General features: G+C 41.2%; 1 protein-coding gene across 5 annotated transcripts in view; it reads left to right on the top strand.

Annotated features, from left to right (window-relative positions):
• ARHGAP26 (Rho GTPase activating protein 26) overlaps positions 1-16,502 on the top strand; it is a 425,071-nt gene that overhangs the window by 242,847 nt on the left and 165,722 nt on the right. For all 5 annotated transcript variants that reach the window (XM_058733064.1, XM_058733057.1, XM_058733045.1 and 2 more), the window contains exons 13-14: positions 6,427-6,492; positions 10,816-10,890. In XM_058733064.1, the coding sequence (XP_058589047.1) occupies positions 6,427-6,492; positions 10,816-10,890 (141 nt within the window). The remainder of the gene's footprint in view (positions 1-6,426; positions 6,493-10,815; positions 10,891-16,502) is intronic.

Below are 16,502 nucleotides of genomic sequence, written 5' to 3'. Positions count from 1 at the left end.
TCTGGTTTCATCCAGATCACGGGGGCCACAATGTGGAGGATAGCTTGGAAGGAGCCAGAAGAGGTAGGAGGACACCAGTTAGGTGGTCTTCACAGCAGTCCTGGTAACAGAGGATGGAAGCCAGCACCATGGTGAGTGACACAAAATTGAGGGACCTGGTGATAATTTGAATATGGGAGTAAGAAAGGAGGAGGAGAGTGCAAAGGGTTTTGCTCGTGGTTTTATTGTAGTTCTTCCCCTCTACCATCACCTACACACCTCATTTTCTTTTATGGTGGAAAGGGCCAGGGAAAACATTTCAGGTGAGGTGCCATTTGATTCAAGAAACTATAGAGCATGTCTCTCCAGCTGGGCCATCAGCTTCTTCCTTTGAAGCAAGAAAGTCATTGGATTGAACCTTATATAGTAGGTTGTTGTTTTGAGCCCTTTGCAGTAAAACCATCTGTTTCTGGGTTTAACCTGCTTCCCTGCTCTTGGTATTTGGGATATCTAGGGTGTCTAGGCATAATGATGTAAACTCCAGCAGTCTGCCAAGCATCCTGCCTCTTCTGCCCTAAGACCCTCCAAGTTGGTTGAGCGTCAACTCAACTCTGAGTGTTCCTGTGTTCTCCATAGAACTTTGAGAAAATAGCTTTGTGTGACTCTCCTCTAAAAGGAGACAAAGCAAGAAGGCTTCAAAAGTTGAAGTGAGGGGCATGTGGGTAGCCCAGTCAGGTAAGCATCTGACTTTGGCTCAGGTCATGATCTCACAGTTCCTGAGTTGAAGCCCCACATCAGGATTTGTACTGAGAGCTCAGAGGCTGGAGCCTGCTTCGGATTCTGTTTCTCCCTCTCTCTGCCCCTCCCCTGCTTGTGCGCGCACACTCTCTCTGTCTCTCTCACTCACCTGTCTCTCAAAAAATGGATAAACATTAAAAAAAAGGTTGAAAAGGAAGTTAAGAGGACGATACATTTCTAACTTGGAAGGTTAACCTGGATATTGGGTGTGAGCTCTACGACAGTCATCTTAGGACAACTGTTGGGGCTGCCTTGTGCACAATCCTGAGCAAAGCTGAAGGTGAGGCTGAGGGAGGAAGAAAAGCCAGTCACAGCCATAGCTGTAAGATGTTGGATGGCAGGCCTAGGAGCCACTGGTCTTGCAACAACTCATCGCAAGTCAAATTAAGGGAATAATGCAAGCCTAGTAGATATTTAATGAGAGATTATTCCTGGAGATTATAAGGATACAGAAATTGCAAATAAATCCCTGACCTTTTCTGAGCCTTGGCTCAGTAAAAGAGCTGAATCACCTGCTTGAGGGGATTAAGGACAGCCGCTTCCATCTGGCAGGCTGCTCAGACTTTTTTTTGTCATTAGCAAACTCTGTCTGGGGGTGATCATGTTCTAAACCTTTTAGTGGGAACTTGCTTTTCAGCAGAGGAGATCTCAATTAACTTAGATTATGTAGCTACTGGGCAGAGATCCGAACTTACGATCTCTAGTTATGTATTATAATCGCCATTATATTAGTACTACTCTGTACATGTTAAATAATAAAGCAGTTGTTAATCATTAGTAACCTAATCATGACATCAGCAGGAAAGTCAAGTTGATGAGAAGTCAGACTTGCCTGTGTGTGTGCGTGTGTGTGTGCGCACACACGCATGCCCACACGTACCTACCGTAGAGACACAGGGAGATACAAGGATGTCCCAAGGCCACAGGCAATGTAACAATTATACCATTCCAGTTTAGAGATTTAGAACAATGGCTGTTAAACTGTATATTGTGAGTTCCTTATTGGGAACTGCTGTTTGATATGAATTACGTTTCTTAACACAGTATTTTCTGCTTATAAGTCATCAGTATATGCAACTTGAACAGTTTAAAGGCTAACAGATAGTTACCTTGAACTCTGTTTGACTTTGTAATATGTAAAAGTGTTACACTTTGAAACTCAGACAATAAATATATACTAATACTGTGTTACATGTGTAATGTGTAAGGCCTTTATGTGTAACGTCTGTGTAAGATTTATTTCAAGAAAAGGAGTTAGCAGGTTTAAAACAAATGAGACAACTTGTGTTGTGACAACCAAAGGAGAAATACTAACTCGGAGATTTTGGGAGAAGAGCAGTTTGCTAATTTCGAAAATAAGTCATTGTAGTCAGTTTAGGTTAGCAGAATTTATTTTTTTCTGGATATACTTGGAAGGTTCCATTGCATTCTTTTCCATCAGCTATTATTTGCCTAGATCTAGCTTCTTTTTATTTTTTATTTTTTAATGTTTAGTTAATTTTTGAGAGAGAGACAAAGTGTGAACAGGAGAATGGCAGAGAGAGAGGGAGACGCAGAATCTGAAGCAGGCTCCAGGCTCTGAGCTGTCAGCACAGAGCCCTCTGTGGTGCTTGAACCCATGAACCGTGAGATCATGACCTGAGCCGAAGTCGAACGCTTAGCCGAAACTGACTGAACCACCCAGGCACCCCCAAAACTTTGGCTTCTTACAGTAAAACACGGACAGGTTCAAGGACTCTTTTAGCCCTGCAAGTTTATCTCTAGCCCTGCCCTTATTTCTTCTGCTAGCTGTCCTGATAGCTTTATGAGCAGGTATCTTTTGATCACTGAGGTTGTCATTGTCAGCTGCCAGGTTTCTTCAAATTTTCCAAAACTTTTTTCAGTGTTTATGGGGTAGAAGAAGCAAAGGACTTTTTGTTCAGGATAGGAGTTTATCATTGTCTGAAACAAGACCATATCCACAAACCTACTCTGAAAGCATCCAAGCTTGGAATCAGCAGCTCCCCAAAGCACAGTGCAAAATGATGGTTCTTCCCTGAACTTCTTGGACTGTCATCCCTGTGCACAAATCCTGTTAATCACCTCTCAGAAGAAGAACTGATAGGCTTCAATGGACTATGGAATCACAGTTATGAGCATTTTGGAAACCTCGTTAAGTGCAAAAAATGATCTTCCCTGTGACACATAGTTTCCAGTAGGCTCTCTGTTCTGACTACTGTGTAAAGGAATGAATATCCTCCCCCTGCACATGAAAAGCTGCCCAACATCATTAGTCACTAGGGACATGCAAATCAAAACCACAATGAGATACCACTTCACGCCCACAAAAAATAAAAAAGCTATAACAAAAAATACAATAACAAATATGGGCGAGGATGTGGAGAAATAGGAACCCTCATACGTTGCTGGTGGGAATGTGAAATGGTGCTGCACTTTGGAAAGCAGTTTGGCAGTTCCTCAAAAAGTTGAGCAGCGAGTTACCCGTAATCCAGTTTACTCTACTTCTAGGTATATACGAGGAGCAAAGCTTGTACACAGATGTTCCTAGCAGCAGTTCATAGCCAGAAAGTAGAAACAACAACCAGTGAGTGGATAAATGACGTGGTTTTACCCAGGCAACAGAATATTACTGGGTCATGAAAAGAAATGATAAACTGCTGCAGCATATGTGGCTCTTGAAAACATTATACCAAGTAAAAGAAGGTAGACACAAAACACCACCTGTTATGTTTCCATTTATGTGAAATGCCTGGAATAGGCCAGTTCGTACAGACAGAAAAGAGATCGTGATTTTTAGGAACTGATGGAATGCAGGAAATAGAGAATGACTGCTAATGTGTATAAAGTGTTTTGTGGGGGATAATGAAAATGTGAGGGAATTGGATAGTGGTGATTGATTCATAACTTTGTAAATATCCTAGACACTAATGCATTTCAGTGCTTGAAATGGGTGAATGTTAAGTTATGGGTATGTGAATTCTTACCTTCAGGAATCTTGCCCTAGGTTCTAACAGGCATCTGGCCTGTGTATCATAGTTTGTTATTAAATTTGGGAAAAATCTATGACGTGAGTTAATGGAGTTTTATTTGGACGAGTGATTTCAATCTGACTTGCAGTTTTGAGTCAGAAAGCTCTGTACTACATGACGTGCAGTGTAGTGCTCGGTTTATACTAGAAAAAGCATGAGAGTGAGTTAGTTTTATAGCTGCACTTACAGCTTTAAGGGAGTAAGAGCAATGGTTTGTATATCAGGTGTTCTCCCAGAAGAAAAATACTGTTTTCCTCCTTTTCTGGTACTTTACTGACTATCCCAGAGGCCAAATGTGGTTATAATAAGTATCACTAAGTGGTAAGTGTGTATGTAAGAATAAGAGTTATTTTGTTTTCTTTGGGAAGAGAATTTGTAATAAAATAGCATTTCTTTTTAGTTTAAGGAATTCTTAGTGATTTTCTTAAGAATTTTTATCTTCATTGGATCTAAGTTGACTGATCCATGTTCATAATTAGGGAAACGTGCACCCCTGTGTTTATTGAAGCATTGTTTACAGTAGCCAGATTATAGCAGCGGCCCAAGTGCCCATCAGTAGAGGAATGGATAAAGAATATGTGGCATAGGGGCGCCTGGGTGGCTCAGTCGGTTGAGCGTCCGACTTCAGCTCAGGTCACGATCTCACTGTCTGTGAGTTCGAGCCCCGTGTCGGGCTCTGGGCTGAAAGCTCAGAGCCTGGAGCCTGCTTCCGATTCTGTGTCTCCCTCTCTCTCTGCCCCTCCCCCGTTCATGCTCTGTCTCTCTCTGTCTCAAAAATAAATAAATGTTAAAAAAAAAATGTTAAAAAAAATGTTTAAAAAAAAAAAAGAATATGTGGCATATATACACAATGGGATATTATTCAGCCGTAAAAAGGAATGAAATCTTGACATTTGCAACAACATGGATGGAGTTAGAGAGTATAGTGCTAAGCCAAACAAGTCACAGAAAGACAGATACCATGTGATTTTACTCATGTGGAATTTAAGACACAAACAAACAAAAATGAACAAAGGAAAGGAAAGAAAGAAAAACCAAAGAACAGACCCTTAACTCTTAAGAACTGATGGTTACCAGGATGGAAGTGGGTGGGGGGCTGGTTGAAATAGGTGATGGGAATTAAGGAGTGCGCTTGCCCATGTTGAACATGGAGAAATCTATGGAATTGTCGCATCACTATACACCTGAAACTAATATCACACTGCATGTTAAATACATTGGAATTAAAATTAAAAACTTAAGTATTTGAAAAAGGTTGTTTTTGGATTAGATCAAAGTATGAGCTCAAATTCTGTGCAGTTCTTATTTTTTACAAGGTTATTTTTTGCCCTGGGATGATGACAAATTATTTATAAATATTTACCTTCCTACTTTCTGTCATTCTCTTCTCCACCGTGAACCGTTAGTTTGTAGAATGTCTTGCCCTGATGTCCCAAGGTGCTCAAAAGGTGAACATGTTCTTAAATATTACCATCAGCCTCTCCTCACTGGGTAATCAAAGCATGGAGATTAATTTTGGTAGGTTCCCAGGCTCATTGCCAGGTTGGGAAATTGGTTCTGTGCGGTGGAACAGGTTGCTGCTGTTGGTCATTTATTTTCTGAGTCACATTAGTGGGCTTTATAGCAGGTGGAGAGCTCTAAATACCTCCTGACTTACCACACCCAGGATGGCTCTCTTGCCCTATGCCTATTTTTCATGTAACTTCTTTGTTGTAAGCTATTTTAATTTTCTTCCAGATTACTTTCCCTTTTTTCTAATTACCTGTGTAGGATTTGACTTAGGTCATATTTAGGGCGTTGGGTCATAAGGACTTGGGAGTGAATCTCCCACTTACTAGCTTTTTAGCTTTGCAAATATCATAGTACAAATGAAGCAAGTCTCAGATGTTTCATCTGTAATATGGAGCCAATGATAGTATCAACCTAGAGGACATGCTAAAATTAAATGAGATAATCTGTGTAAAGTCCTTATCCAACATTTATTGAGCCACTGAATTTATACTTATTGAAAGACACCAGGAAGCAGTTAGTTCTACAGTTCCTGATGATAACAAAACAAATGGTTTAAAGGATACCTACTTGTTCCTTTGGTAAACTGCTCATCACTCTATTCTGCCGTTTCTTCAGCTAAATAGAGGATACCCTTGCAGAGTGACTGTGACAATTAAGTGAGCTCATATAAACAAAGCACTTAGAGCTGTACCTGGCATGGGATGCCTAGGTAGTTTAGTCAGTTAAACGTCTGGCTCTTGATTTTGGCTCAGGTCATGATCTTGTAGTTTGTGAGTTGGAGTCCCACCTTGGGCTCTGCACTGGCAGTGTGGGATTCTCTCCCTCTCTCCCTCTCTCCTTCTCCCTCTCTCTCCTTCTCTCTCTCTCTCCCTCTCTCCCTCTCTCCGTCTTTCCCCTGCTTGTTCTCTCTCAAAATTAATAAGCTAAAATAAATAAAAGAACTGTACCTGGTATACAGTAAATTCTCAGTGGATGCCAGCAAATTTTTTTTAATCATTCTTGTATGTGGCCAAACCATGGGACTGATTGATCCTGGGTCTGTCAGGCCTTGTCCGAGGATGGTTTATGCATGACCAACAACCTGACAGCCCCTTTCTTCCTCTTCCAGCTGCACAGTTGGACAGCATTGGCTTCAGCATCATCAGGAAATGCATCCACGCTGTGGAAACCAGAGGTAAAGTTGTTCATCACATGGCATTGTTCTTGGTGAAGGTCATGTATCTGGTGAGGCGTCAGACCTGCTACCTGCTTCCTGATTTTGAGTGACTCAGTAACTCTCCAAGTGCCATTGTTGGTGTGTTTCCACGAGTCGTGTTACTCTGAAGCAGAGGCCTTCGACCCATTTGCTGTCATCAGCCTCTTTGGCTGATACAAGAGTGTTTTCAATGCCCATGTGTCAAAGATACGAGATAATAAGGAATCTAGTTACTGGAATTCAGTTAAAATAATGAAAAACATTTTTGTGATTTAATAATACATATACTTCTTTCTTACCACTTTAAATAACAAGTAATAGTGGTGGGTGTCATAACTGGCATAATTCAGAAATACAGTTGATCCTTGAATAATGCTGGAGTTAGGGGTGCTGACCTCCCACCCCCTGCCAGTCAGTCAAAAATCTGCGTATAACTTTTGACTTCCCCCAAACACCTATTAATAGCCTTCTGTTGACTGGAAAGCCTTTCCTATAAGATAAACAATCAGTTAACATGTATTTTTTATGTTATATGTATTATACACTGTAATACTATAATAGAGTAACCTAGAGAAAAGAAAGTGTTAAGGAAATCGTAAAATATATATATAGTCCTATACTGAGTTTATCGGAAAAAGTCCACATGTAAGTAGACCTTTGCATTTCAAACCCATGGTGATCGAGGGTCACTTGTAGTGATATTTCAAGATGGCTATAGCAGTCTCAATGTGTTATGAAAATACCTGATTTCTGGCCAAGACTCAGGTACTGCTAACGCTGTGATTTGTGTCTTATTATGGAAGGAAATGTTTAATTTCAATTATAGGCTCATGAAAGTAAAGGTGTAATGGTTTTCCTATCTAAGTTTATTGACACCTGGAATTCTCTAGTGTACCCCCAGGGTCTTTGGACAACTGGTTAATAACCGTGTTTTGGGAAGCTAGTCCCTGGTGACTCTGCAGGTAGGCAGGAGGAGTCAGGCCCCTGGTTTCCCGCAGCAGTGCTGTAGTCAGGCCCTGTCTGTAGCACATGGACCTAACCTGGGTCTGTAGGAGCAGAACAGAACTTTGCGATTAGGGAAACTGATTCCTCCCAATGGTCTCCACCACCGCCTCAGATGTTGCCACAAGGGCGATTTCTCAGTTCCAGCAGTTTGGAGCTTTGACTGCTCTGGTCTATTGTACCCCTGAGAAAAGCTGATGACTATCTTTCCTGTGAATTTGATTTGAACCATTGTCAAAGATGTGAATCTTACTATTCCACAGCCTCAGAACCCACCAGTCTTTTTTATTTGATTAAAAGAAGTTTTATCTTTTAAAGCAGGATCTGTAACTCTGACTAGTTAAGAAATATAAGTATCTTTATAAAGTCTATGAGGCACTGAGTAGAAGGGGAGGGGGAAAAAAAAAAAACTTAACTGTAGGAACCTCTCCTCCTACCCAGTCAGAAAGTGTTCTTTCCAAAGTAGTTATTTTAATGTATGCTGAGATTTTATAAATGCGTATTTCTGCTATATCTTCCTTCAGTGAAGAGTTAAGGCAGCTTGTGAAGATAAGTAAAATACAGTCAGAGAATATAAAGTAACAGTAGGTGAGATTTCTGGGAATTGATCTGGAGGAAATAAGGACATGGGCAGGTTGAGCCATAAAGACGTTTACACTGTGGTGTTAACGGGAAAAATCAGAAACTGGCCAAATGTTTCAAAAATTGGTTAAATCAACAGTAGTACATCCATGCGGTAAAAAGCTGTGAATCACTGTAACTGCAGTAGAAATACATTTATTGACATGCAAGGTTTTCATTATTATATATTAAATGAAAAACGAAAGCTATAAAACAGCCTGTACAGCATGAATCCACTCTGGGGATGGCAGGGGCTGGGGAGTTGCGTATATGCACAGGCATCCTTGACTTGTCAGTGGTCTCTCTGCTGTTCTTACTATCATCCCTTGATTTATCTACGTGCCTTAACTGCAGTTTCTAAGTTTTTAAAGTATCTATTACTAAGGTAATTTTTCAGTAGGTATATTAATTTTCATTTTAGAAGAAAAGAATGAGGAATAAGAGGTACAGGGTTAATAAAGGTAGAGGCATAAAATGGAGCCAAAACTAAGGTCAAAACAAAAATCCCCTCCCCTCCACTGTGAAATTCACACACTTGCCCGAGGTAGGCTACGTGTTTGTCTCAGTTTTCAGCAGCCAAACCAGCAATAGGGAAACATAATCATTTAAACCCCTTTGCAGAGCCTGTATGATAAATGCAAGCCCGTATCTCAGGGGGTCAACTTTTTATGATGTAAAACCAGAAAATACGCACAATAAGTTACAGAGGAAGAACAAGGTCACCAGTGGTTTGGTGTCCTCACCTCTGCCTCTTTGTCCCCTTCTCCTCTAAAATGAAAATGATGTGTTTTAACTTGTAAGAAAGTTTTCATTTGACACAAAAAGGAAAAGAGGACAATGTGAGTTAAATGCCATTTTAAGATAAATATTTGAAGGAAGTGGTTGTTTTGCTACTGGAATGCATGTATGTACACACATTATTTGTGGTGACCAGAGTTGAACAGACCTCCCACACTTTGTGGGGTTCGTTAATCATTGTCCAGCAGGAGACAGTGCTGTATCCAGTTCTAGGAAAGTTCAAGGACAGAAGAAGTAGAGACCCTTGAGAAAGAACCAGCCCTTTAAGTCGCCACGTTACTGAATAATGGTTCTGCCATTAAGTAGCTTGAGGCCCATCCCTTAGTTTTAGACCAGGCTAGTCCCTGAGCCGTGCAGGCTGATGTACATGCTTTTATAGGCCCCTTTTAGCTATGAAATCCTGTCATTCTAGACCTCTTCTTTTTGTTCATTAATTCTACATAGGCCTTGTTAGAGACATTGGAGAGTCAACCTTTTCCCAAATTTCTTCCAAGAAATTCTGCTTTGCTCCCAAAGTAGTGGCCCTGAGGGAATATGACACAGTGTTTTATTCATTCTGTTATGTATCATATAGAGATCTAGGTACTGGGGAGATAATGGTGAAGAAGACAGAATCACTGTACATAGAGTTTATATTGTGGTGGTTGGGAGAAAGACAAACAAGAAAGTAAATAAAAATGATGATTTCAGATATTATTACTTGCTACAAAGAAAGAATGGGAGGGGACTGGGCTTCATGTTGGTCATGAGATGCCTTAGGTTGAACAGGTTGCAGTTCAGCGGATACCTGAATGATAAGATCTGGGAGAAGCATGTTCCACAGGAAGCCGCTGAGCAGAGGCTGTGATATGGGGGCACAGGCTTGATGCGTTGGAGAAAGAGGAAGGCCAGTGTGGCTGCAGCAGAGTAAAGATGGTTGATGATGCAAAGGTGGGCCTCAGCTTAATCCTGCAGGGCCTTGTGGGCCGCAGTAAGTTTTGCTTGTGGTCTAAATGCAGTGGGAGGCCATTGGAAGATCTTAAGGAAAGAGAGGGTTTGAACTGGTGCATACTTTAAGAAGTCCATTTTGGCTACTGGTTGGAAAATGGACCTCAGGAGAATAAGATGGGAAGCAGGAGACCAGTTAGGTTGGCGGTGTCAGGTATGATGGGCCTAGGGGTAACAGAAAAATCATTTCCAGTCACTTGGTTTAAATGGTCCCCTTTTGTAAATGGTACAGTAGTGATCCTATCCTTGCACATAAATGAACAAAGCACTCAGATGGGCTAGTTTTTGGTTCTTTAGGTGTTTGGAGGTAATCCCCTACTAGTTGAGTTGCACATTTACTTGGGTTGAATGAAGGTGATTCACCTTTTTGTTCACAAATGATGTTTACGTGGCAAATGATCTGATTTTCTAATTTCTCAGTCCTGGCGAACATTGTCCAAAGTTAAAGATGCACCCACACTTCTGTACTCTTATTCTGTATTTGAGAATAGATTGTAAAGCTTTTATTCTTTTCTACAGTATAAAATTTCTGTCATGTCAGTTTTGGCTTTTTAAATTGAAAAACCAGCTAAGTGTAACCTTTAAAAGTATATATTTTGCATCTTTCAAAACTCTTCAGATGCTGTGTTTGGCAAGAGAAGAGGAAGGTCTCTTTGCCCTCTGTTGACTGAACTGAACTAACACAAGGGCTGAAGTGTGCAGCACACCCGTGAAATCCTAGACAGCTGCACCAAATCCCACTCCTTCGCTAAGAGCAGAGCTGAGGGACAGGGGACTTTAATTAGAGCGGCTTTTAGAAGGACTGAGAAAATGAAAAAAAGTGCATCTGGCTGGGTTGGCTTGACTTGTGTTCTGACGTGCCTCTAATTAAATCATCACTGTTTCTTTCCTCAGGGATCAATGAGCAAGGGCTCTACCGAATCGTGGGGGTCAATTCCAGAGTCCAGAAGCTACTGAGTGTCCTGATGGGTGAGTGCAACAGTGGCTGTGTGAGGCAGGTCCCAGTGAGGTCGAGGGGGCACCTCTGAAAAGTCACTAGTTGTGTAGGTATGAACAGCCTCTTGGGAAGGAATTGGGTGTCCAGGAGGGAATGCCCAGAAATCAGCTGCCCCACTCACCAGTTGTTAGGGATGTCGGCATTACTGGAAGAGGTACTTAGTGGGACTGGACAGAACAAAAAAATGGCAGGTCCAAGGCACCACACCCTCTGTTTATAGACTCAGCCACTGCCAGTCCAAGTGGTGCTCAGTTACTCATGTGACCACCACACCCTACTGTGTCTTTAACAGCTCATGACTCCCCCTGTCCTTTTTGGAGGCAGGCTTTTAGTGGGGCACACCCAATGCCCAAGGAAGGGCATCCTTCTAGCCTGCAGAGGACCTCAGATCTCATGTTGCCTGTTGCCAAGAAGGTGTCACGTGACTGCCACACAACATGTATATAAGGAGATAATTCCTGGATCATCTTTGCATCTAGATTTCAACGTAGACTCTTGTCATTTGAGCAGTGAAACCTCCCTTAGAGCTGGCTGGTATAAAATACAAAACCACTATCTTCAAATGTGTAGTGTTTGAATCAAAACCCCATGAGCCCATGAGCCAATTTGCTTAGGCTGCAGATTTCCTTTATTTTTAGATATGAATGCAGCCAGCTTCAGTGAGTCACATGGATTTAAATGGCAAACAGATCAGATTTCACAGATCAGTGGCTATTACTCATCCCCATGGAAGCCCAGCCATGCACTTGCAGAGATGGACTATCACTTAGGGTCCCTGCTCAGTGTCTGGGCAGGGACTTCTCTTGCCAGTATTTGTCTGTCTTGTTTTTTTTTGTTTGTTTTTTTTTTTTCTCCAGTTTCTGAAAATAGTTTTCATATGTAAGGAAATCTCCTCTCTCATGTTGACTAGAATGACTTTTCTCTATCTCTTTTTCTAGAGAGCTCCTTGCCTCTTGTTGGCAGAACCCTGTTGTGTTGCTAGGTACAGCGAGATCTTTTATTTGAAATTATGATTATTGGTGAGGTGCCCTGCCACTGAGAATCTGGTTCTTGGTTCATATTTGCAGTGGGGATAGTTTTTTAATAAACTAAACTTTTTTTTTTTTTAATTTTTTTTTTCAACGTTTTTTTTTTTATTTTTGGGACAGAGAGAGACAGAGCATGAACGGGGGAGGGGCAGAGAGAGAGGGAGACACAGAATCGGAAACAGGCTCCAGGCTCCGAGCCATCAGCCCAGAGCCTGACGCGGGGCTCGAACTCACGGACCGCGAGATCGTGACCTGGCTGAAGTCGGACGCTTAACCGACTGCGCCACCCAGGCGCCCCAATAAACTAAACTTTTTATTTTGAGATAATTTTACATTTGTATGCAGTAGAGAGATGTGTACCTTTAACTACTGTCCCCCAGTAGTAACATCTTGTTACCCTCTAGTAGGAGATCACAGCCAGGATATTATATAGTCAAGATGTGGAACAGTGTCCTCACCTCAAGGATCCCTTGTGATGTCCTTTTATGGCCACACCCATCTGCCTCACCTGTCGCACCTCACTGCTTTCCCTAGGCCCTAGCACCTGAGAATCTATTTTTCATTTCTTTAATTTTGTTATTTCACAGTTATCTCAGTGGATTCATATGTAATCTTTGGGGATTGGCTTTTTTTTTTTATTATTCAGCATAATACCCTTGAGATAATTTCAAGTTATTGGATCAATACTTGGTTGTTTTTTTATTGCTGAGTAGTATTCCACTGTAGAAATGTACCCAGTTTGTTTAACCATGCACTTATTGAGGGACATCTGAGTTGTTTCCAGTGTGGAGAAGTTAGGAATAAAGCTGTGAACGGTTGTGCACGGGTCTTAAATGTGAATATAAATTTGTTTCTCTGGGTTGACTGCCCGTAAATTTAATTACTGATTGATCATTTGACAGTTGCTAAGTCCAAGGTGGCAGAAGCATAGCAGGATCTGGTGGCTCCAGTGACATCTTTACCTTTGTTGGAGCCTTTTCCATTCCTTTATTCTGGCTTCTCGTTATCTCTGATCTCTGCTTGTCTTGGTATCGGCTATGTTGTCTGTGGGAATGTCCCACGTAGTCCAGTCTCAGCAGTTTTTGAATCTTATATCACTGAAAGAGAGTATCTTTCTTGACAGTTCATTGAGGACTTTGGTTGGTCAGCATGGGGCATGATTCATTTCTCAATTTCAGGGCAGTCACATGACTTAACAGCAGATGGATCCAGATGGCCTGGATCCTGTGCCTCTCTCTGGTGATGTTGGGGGAGTGTGGCCCAGAGGTGGAATAGGGAGGGGGTTAGACAGTAGAAGCCCATGGACCAAGCAGGATAGTTAATAGATTGATGCAGGAGTGCTTTCCTGAAATAATGGCTGCTGGGTAGATAACAATTAAAGTATGTCCGTTACAGGTTTAACAAGATCAGATTGTAGTTTTAAGAGGGGACTGCTGGCTGCAATGGGGAGCATATATTTGACCGTGGAAAAGCATGGAGGAAGAAAACAGTGGAAATAATTAAGCCTCACATAGCCTATCAGGGATGAACCAAGTAGCTGCTCTGAAGTTAGGAAAAAAAGGCTCAAATGAAGAGAGAGAATCAGCAGGACTTTGTAACTAACTGGATATGGGGCAGAGAGATTTCATAGATGACAGATTATTATGTAAGGTGACACTAGTGAGAAGAAATATGACATTTTAGATGGGTTTGTTAGAAAAAAGAACCACTTTAGCTCACTTGTGCTAAGCAAAGAGAGGTATGAAAGGATCTTGTTTTTCTCACTTCTCTTAGTGACTCTCAAACAAGATATTTGTCCTGTTCTCTTCCTCAGTTTTCCTAGGGACAGACAAAATAATCATGAGCATCTGAGAAATGTCATGAAAAAATAATAACCAGCAGCTGAAAGTCACAAGGCCAGCTGCCCCTGCCAGGAGCGCATTAGACATAGAGTAGAATTCAAACTGAGGCTCAACCAGAGCTGAGACATGACCCTAATACACGATCTCATCACAAGCGGAGAATGGTGTCAGTGGTTCTCAGTACCAGTGAAGGTGACCAGTTTGGATCTTGGAAGTGAGGAACCACCTTTTAGACCAGGGAGACTCCAGACCTAAAGGCAGAGGCCTGTCTATCTTACGTTTTGTGAACATGCTATCCTCGTCATCCATTCTTGGTACTGGTACTAAGCTGGATTAGCCAAGAGTGTGAAATAAATAAGGCTCCTACACTGCAAAACCTCTCCGTGAGATGGCGGGGCAGAGTGCAAACCACTCATTTTACTACTGCTTTCCTCGGTATTGATTGGATGCGCCTATTAGGTGCCAGGCAGTGTGTAAGATATGGAGTATTTTTAAGGTCTCTCACAAGTGCAGCAGTGAGTTTTTATTATTGAAAACATGGATTAGAAATAAGGAAAAACAGAATTGTTTTGATCACTTTGAGTTTATGTAGTCCTGGTACACTGAGGGGCTTGAGGTTGGAAGAGGGATCTTAAGAGCCAGTGCTTTGAGAACTTTTTATTTCTCTTGATGAGGATTCCTTAAGAGAGCTTGTTGGAATTTCTTGTAGTACGTGTGGTATAGCCTGGTGCTAGTGTCCTACCAGAGCTACTCGTGATCATGTTCTCCCAGCAGTGGGGGTCCTTAGTCTGTGAAGAGTGAAAAGGTCTAAGGGATACTCAAAGTTTCTAGAAATAGTCTCTTCCATGTGTGAACTGTTGTTTTCCCCTCTCCCCTGAATGTTAAGACAAATTTTTCCAAATTTTAGCCCAACATTTTTAAATACAAATCAGTTCTGTGCTTGTTGATCACATGTCTAGTTTCTCTTCCTGTATGTTTCTGTATTAATTTTAAATAATTTTTCTCATTAAAAATTGAGTGGTGATTATAGCAAATTTGGAGAGATTCAAAAAGTAGAAAGAAGAAAATAAAAATCTTGCAGATCAGAATTTCATTGACCATTTTATCATACCTTTAAAATATATTCTACAATACAAAATGTTGATAAAGTTGGAATCACACTGTGCATGTATATTGCTTTTTAATAGGCTTTTTCCATCTAACACTACAGTCTCTTTTCAGATGTTATTCAAGTTCTTCTAGAGTATGATTTCTGAGGGGGGGTAGCATGTATTGTGTAGATCCAACTTTTTTTTAAGTGTGTTGATTTATTTTGAGAGAGATGGAGAGAGTGAGTGACGACAGGGGAGGGATAGAGAGAAAGAGAAAGAGAATCCCAAGCAGGTCCCACAATGTCATCACAGAGCTCAAAGCGGGGCTGGAACCTACAAACTGTGTGATCATGACCTGAGCCGAAACCAAGAGTTGGACGCTTAACCAACTGAACCACCCAGGCACCTCTAGATGCAACTTTTTTTTTTTAAATCTTTATTTTTGAGAGAGAGAGAGAGAGAGAGAGAGAGAGAGAGAAGAGACGAGACAGCATGTGAGCAAGGGAGGAACAGAGAGAGAGGGAGACACAGAATCCAAAGCAGGCTCCAGGTTCTGAACTCTCAGCACAGAGCCCAATGCGGGGCTCGAACTCATGAACTGTGAGATCATGACCTGAACCAAAGTCGGCCACTCAACCGACTGAGCCACCCAGGCGCCCCTAGATGCAACTTTTTAATCAGCCTCCTATTCTTGGATACAAAGGCTGACTGCAATTTTTCATCATTCTAGAAACTCAGGTCAACATCCCCATTGAGGTTGCAGAGGTTAAGAGCATGTATCTCAGAGTTAGACAAGTTGCAGTTGGAGTACTTATTCATTTGACTTTACATAAATTATTTAAACCTGTCGACTCTTGTTTCTCATCATCTATAATGATAACTCCTGCCTCTGCAATAATGTGAGGATTACACGAAAGATTCATATGGGTTGCTGAGTTGAGAGCCTCTGCGTGTTAGTAAATAAATGTTGGCTGTTTTTATTTTTAACTTACATATGCATGTTGAATGATTTCCCTAGGATTTAAAGATGTTGAACTGCTGGGTCAGGGAATGTACATGTTTTCAAGGCCCTTAACTGATATTCCCGAATTTGCTCTCAGCAGACGGCAGACCGCACCGCCACGTACCTCACGTCCTTGCCGTACTCGTATTACTTTTTTTGAATGTAAATTATAAATACAATTTTAATGCATCTCTTTTTTATTTAACTTGGCATTTCTGTAATTCTGGGTGAAGTTGGGCCTTCCCCTGTGTTTCCTGCAGATTTATATTTCTTTTCTACTGAATTGCCTGTTTTGTGTTCTTAGCCTGCTTTTCTATTGGTGCATCCATCTTGTGATGGTAAGAACTTTCTAGATACGGAGGCTATGTCACCAGTATTTTTTTCCCAGATTGTCATTTATCTTGAACTTTATTCATGGCACTTGTGGTTTTGTTTTTAGGAATATTTTAAATTTTTAACAAAGTCCAGTCTTGTATGAAATTAGTCCTTTTTCTAGATGAATTTTGCCTTAAAAGATCTCCATTCTAGGATTACAAAACTTTTTTGTTTTCTTTAAACCCATCAAGAATATATTTATGTAAAATGGAAACTCTCCATTTTCTCAAATACTTACCTGATTGA

This window comes from Neofelis nebulosa, chromosome 1, assembly GCF_028018385.1.
Source record: "Neofelis nebulosa isolate mNeoNeb1 chromosome 1, mNeoNeb1.pri, whole genome shotgun sequence".
Lineage (NCBI taxonomy): Eukaryota > Metazoa > Chordata > Mammalia > Carnivora > Felidae > Neofelis > Neofelis nebulosa.
This window is presented reverse-complemented; position numbering and strand designations above follow the sequence as displayed.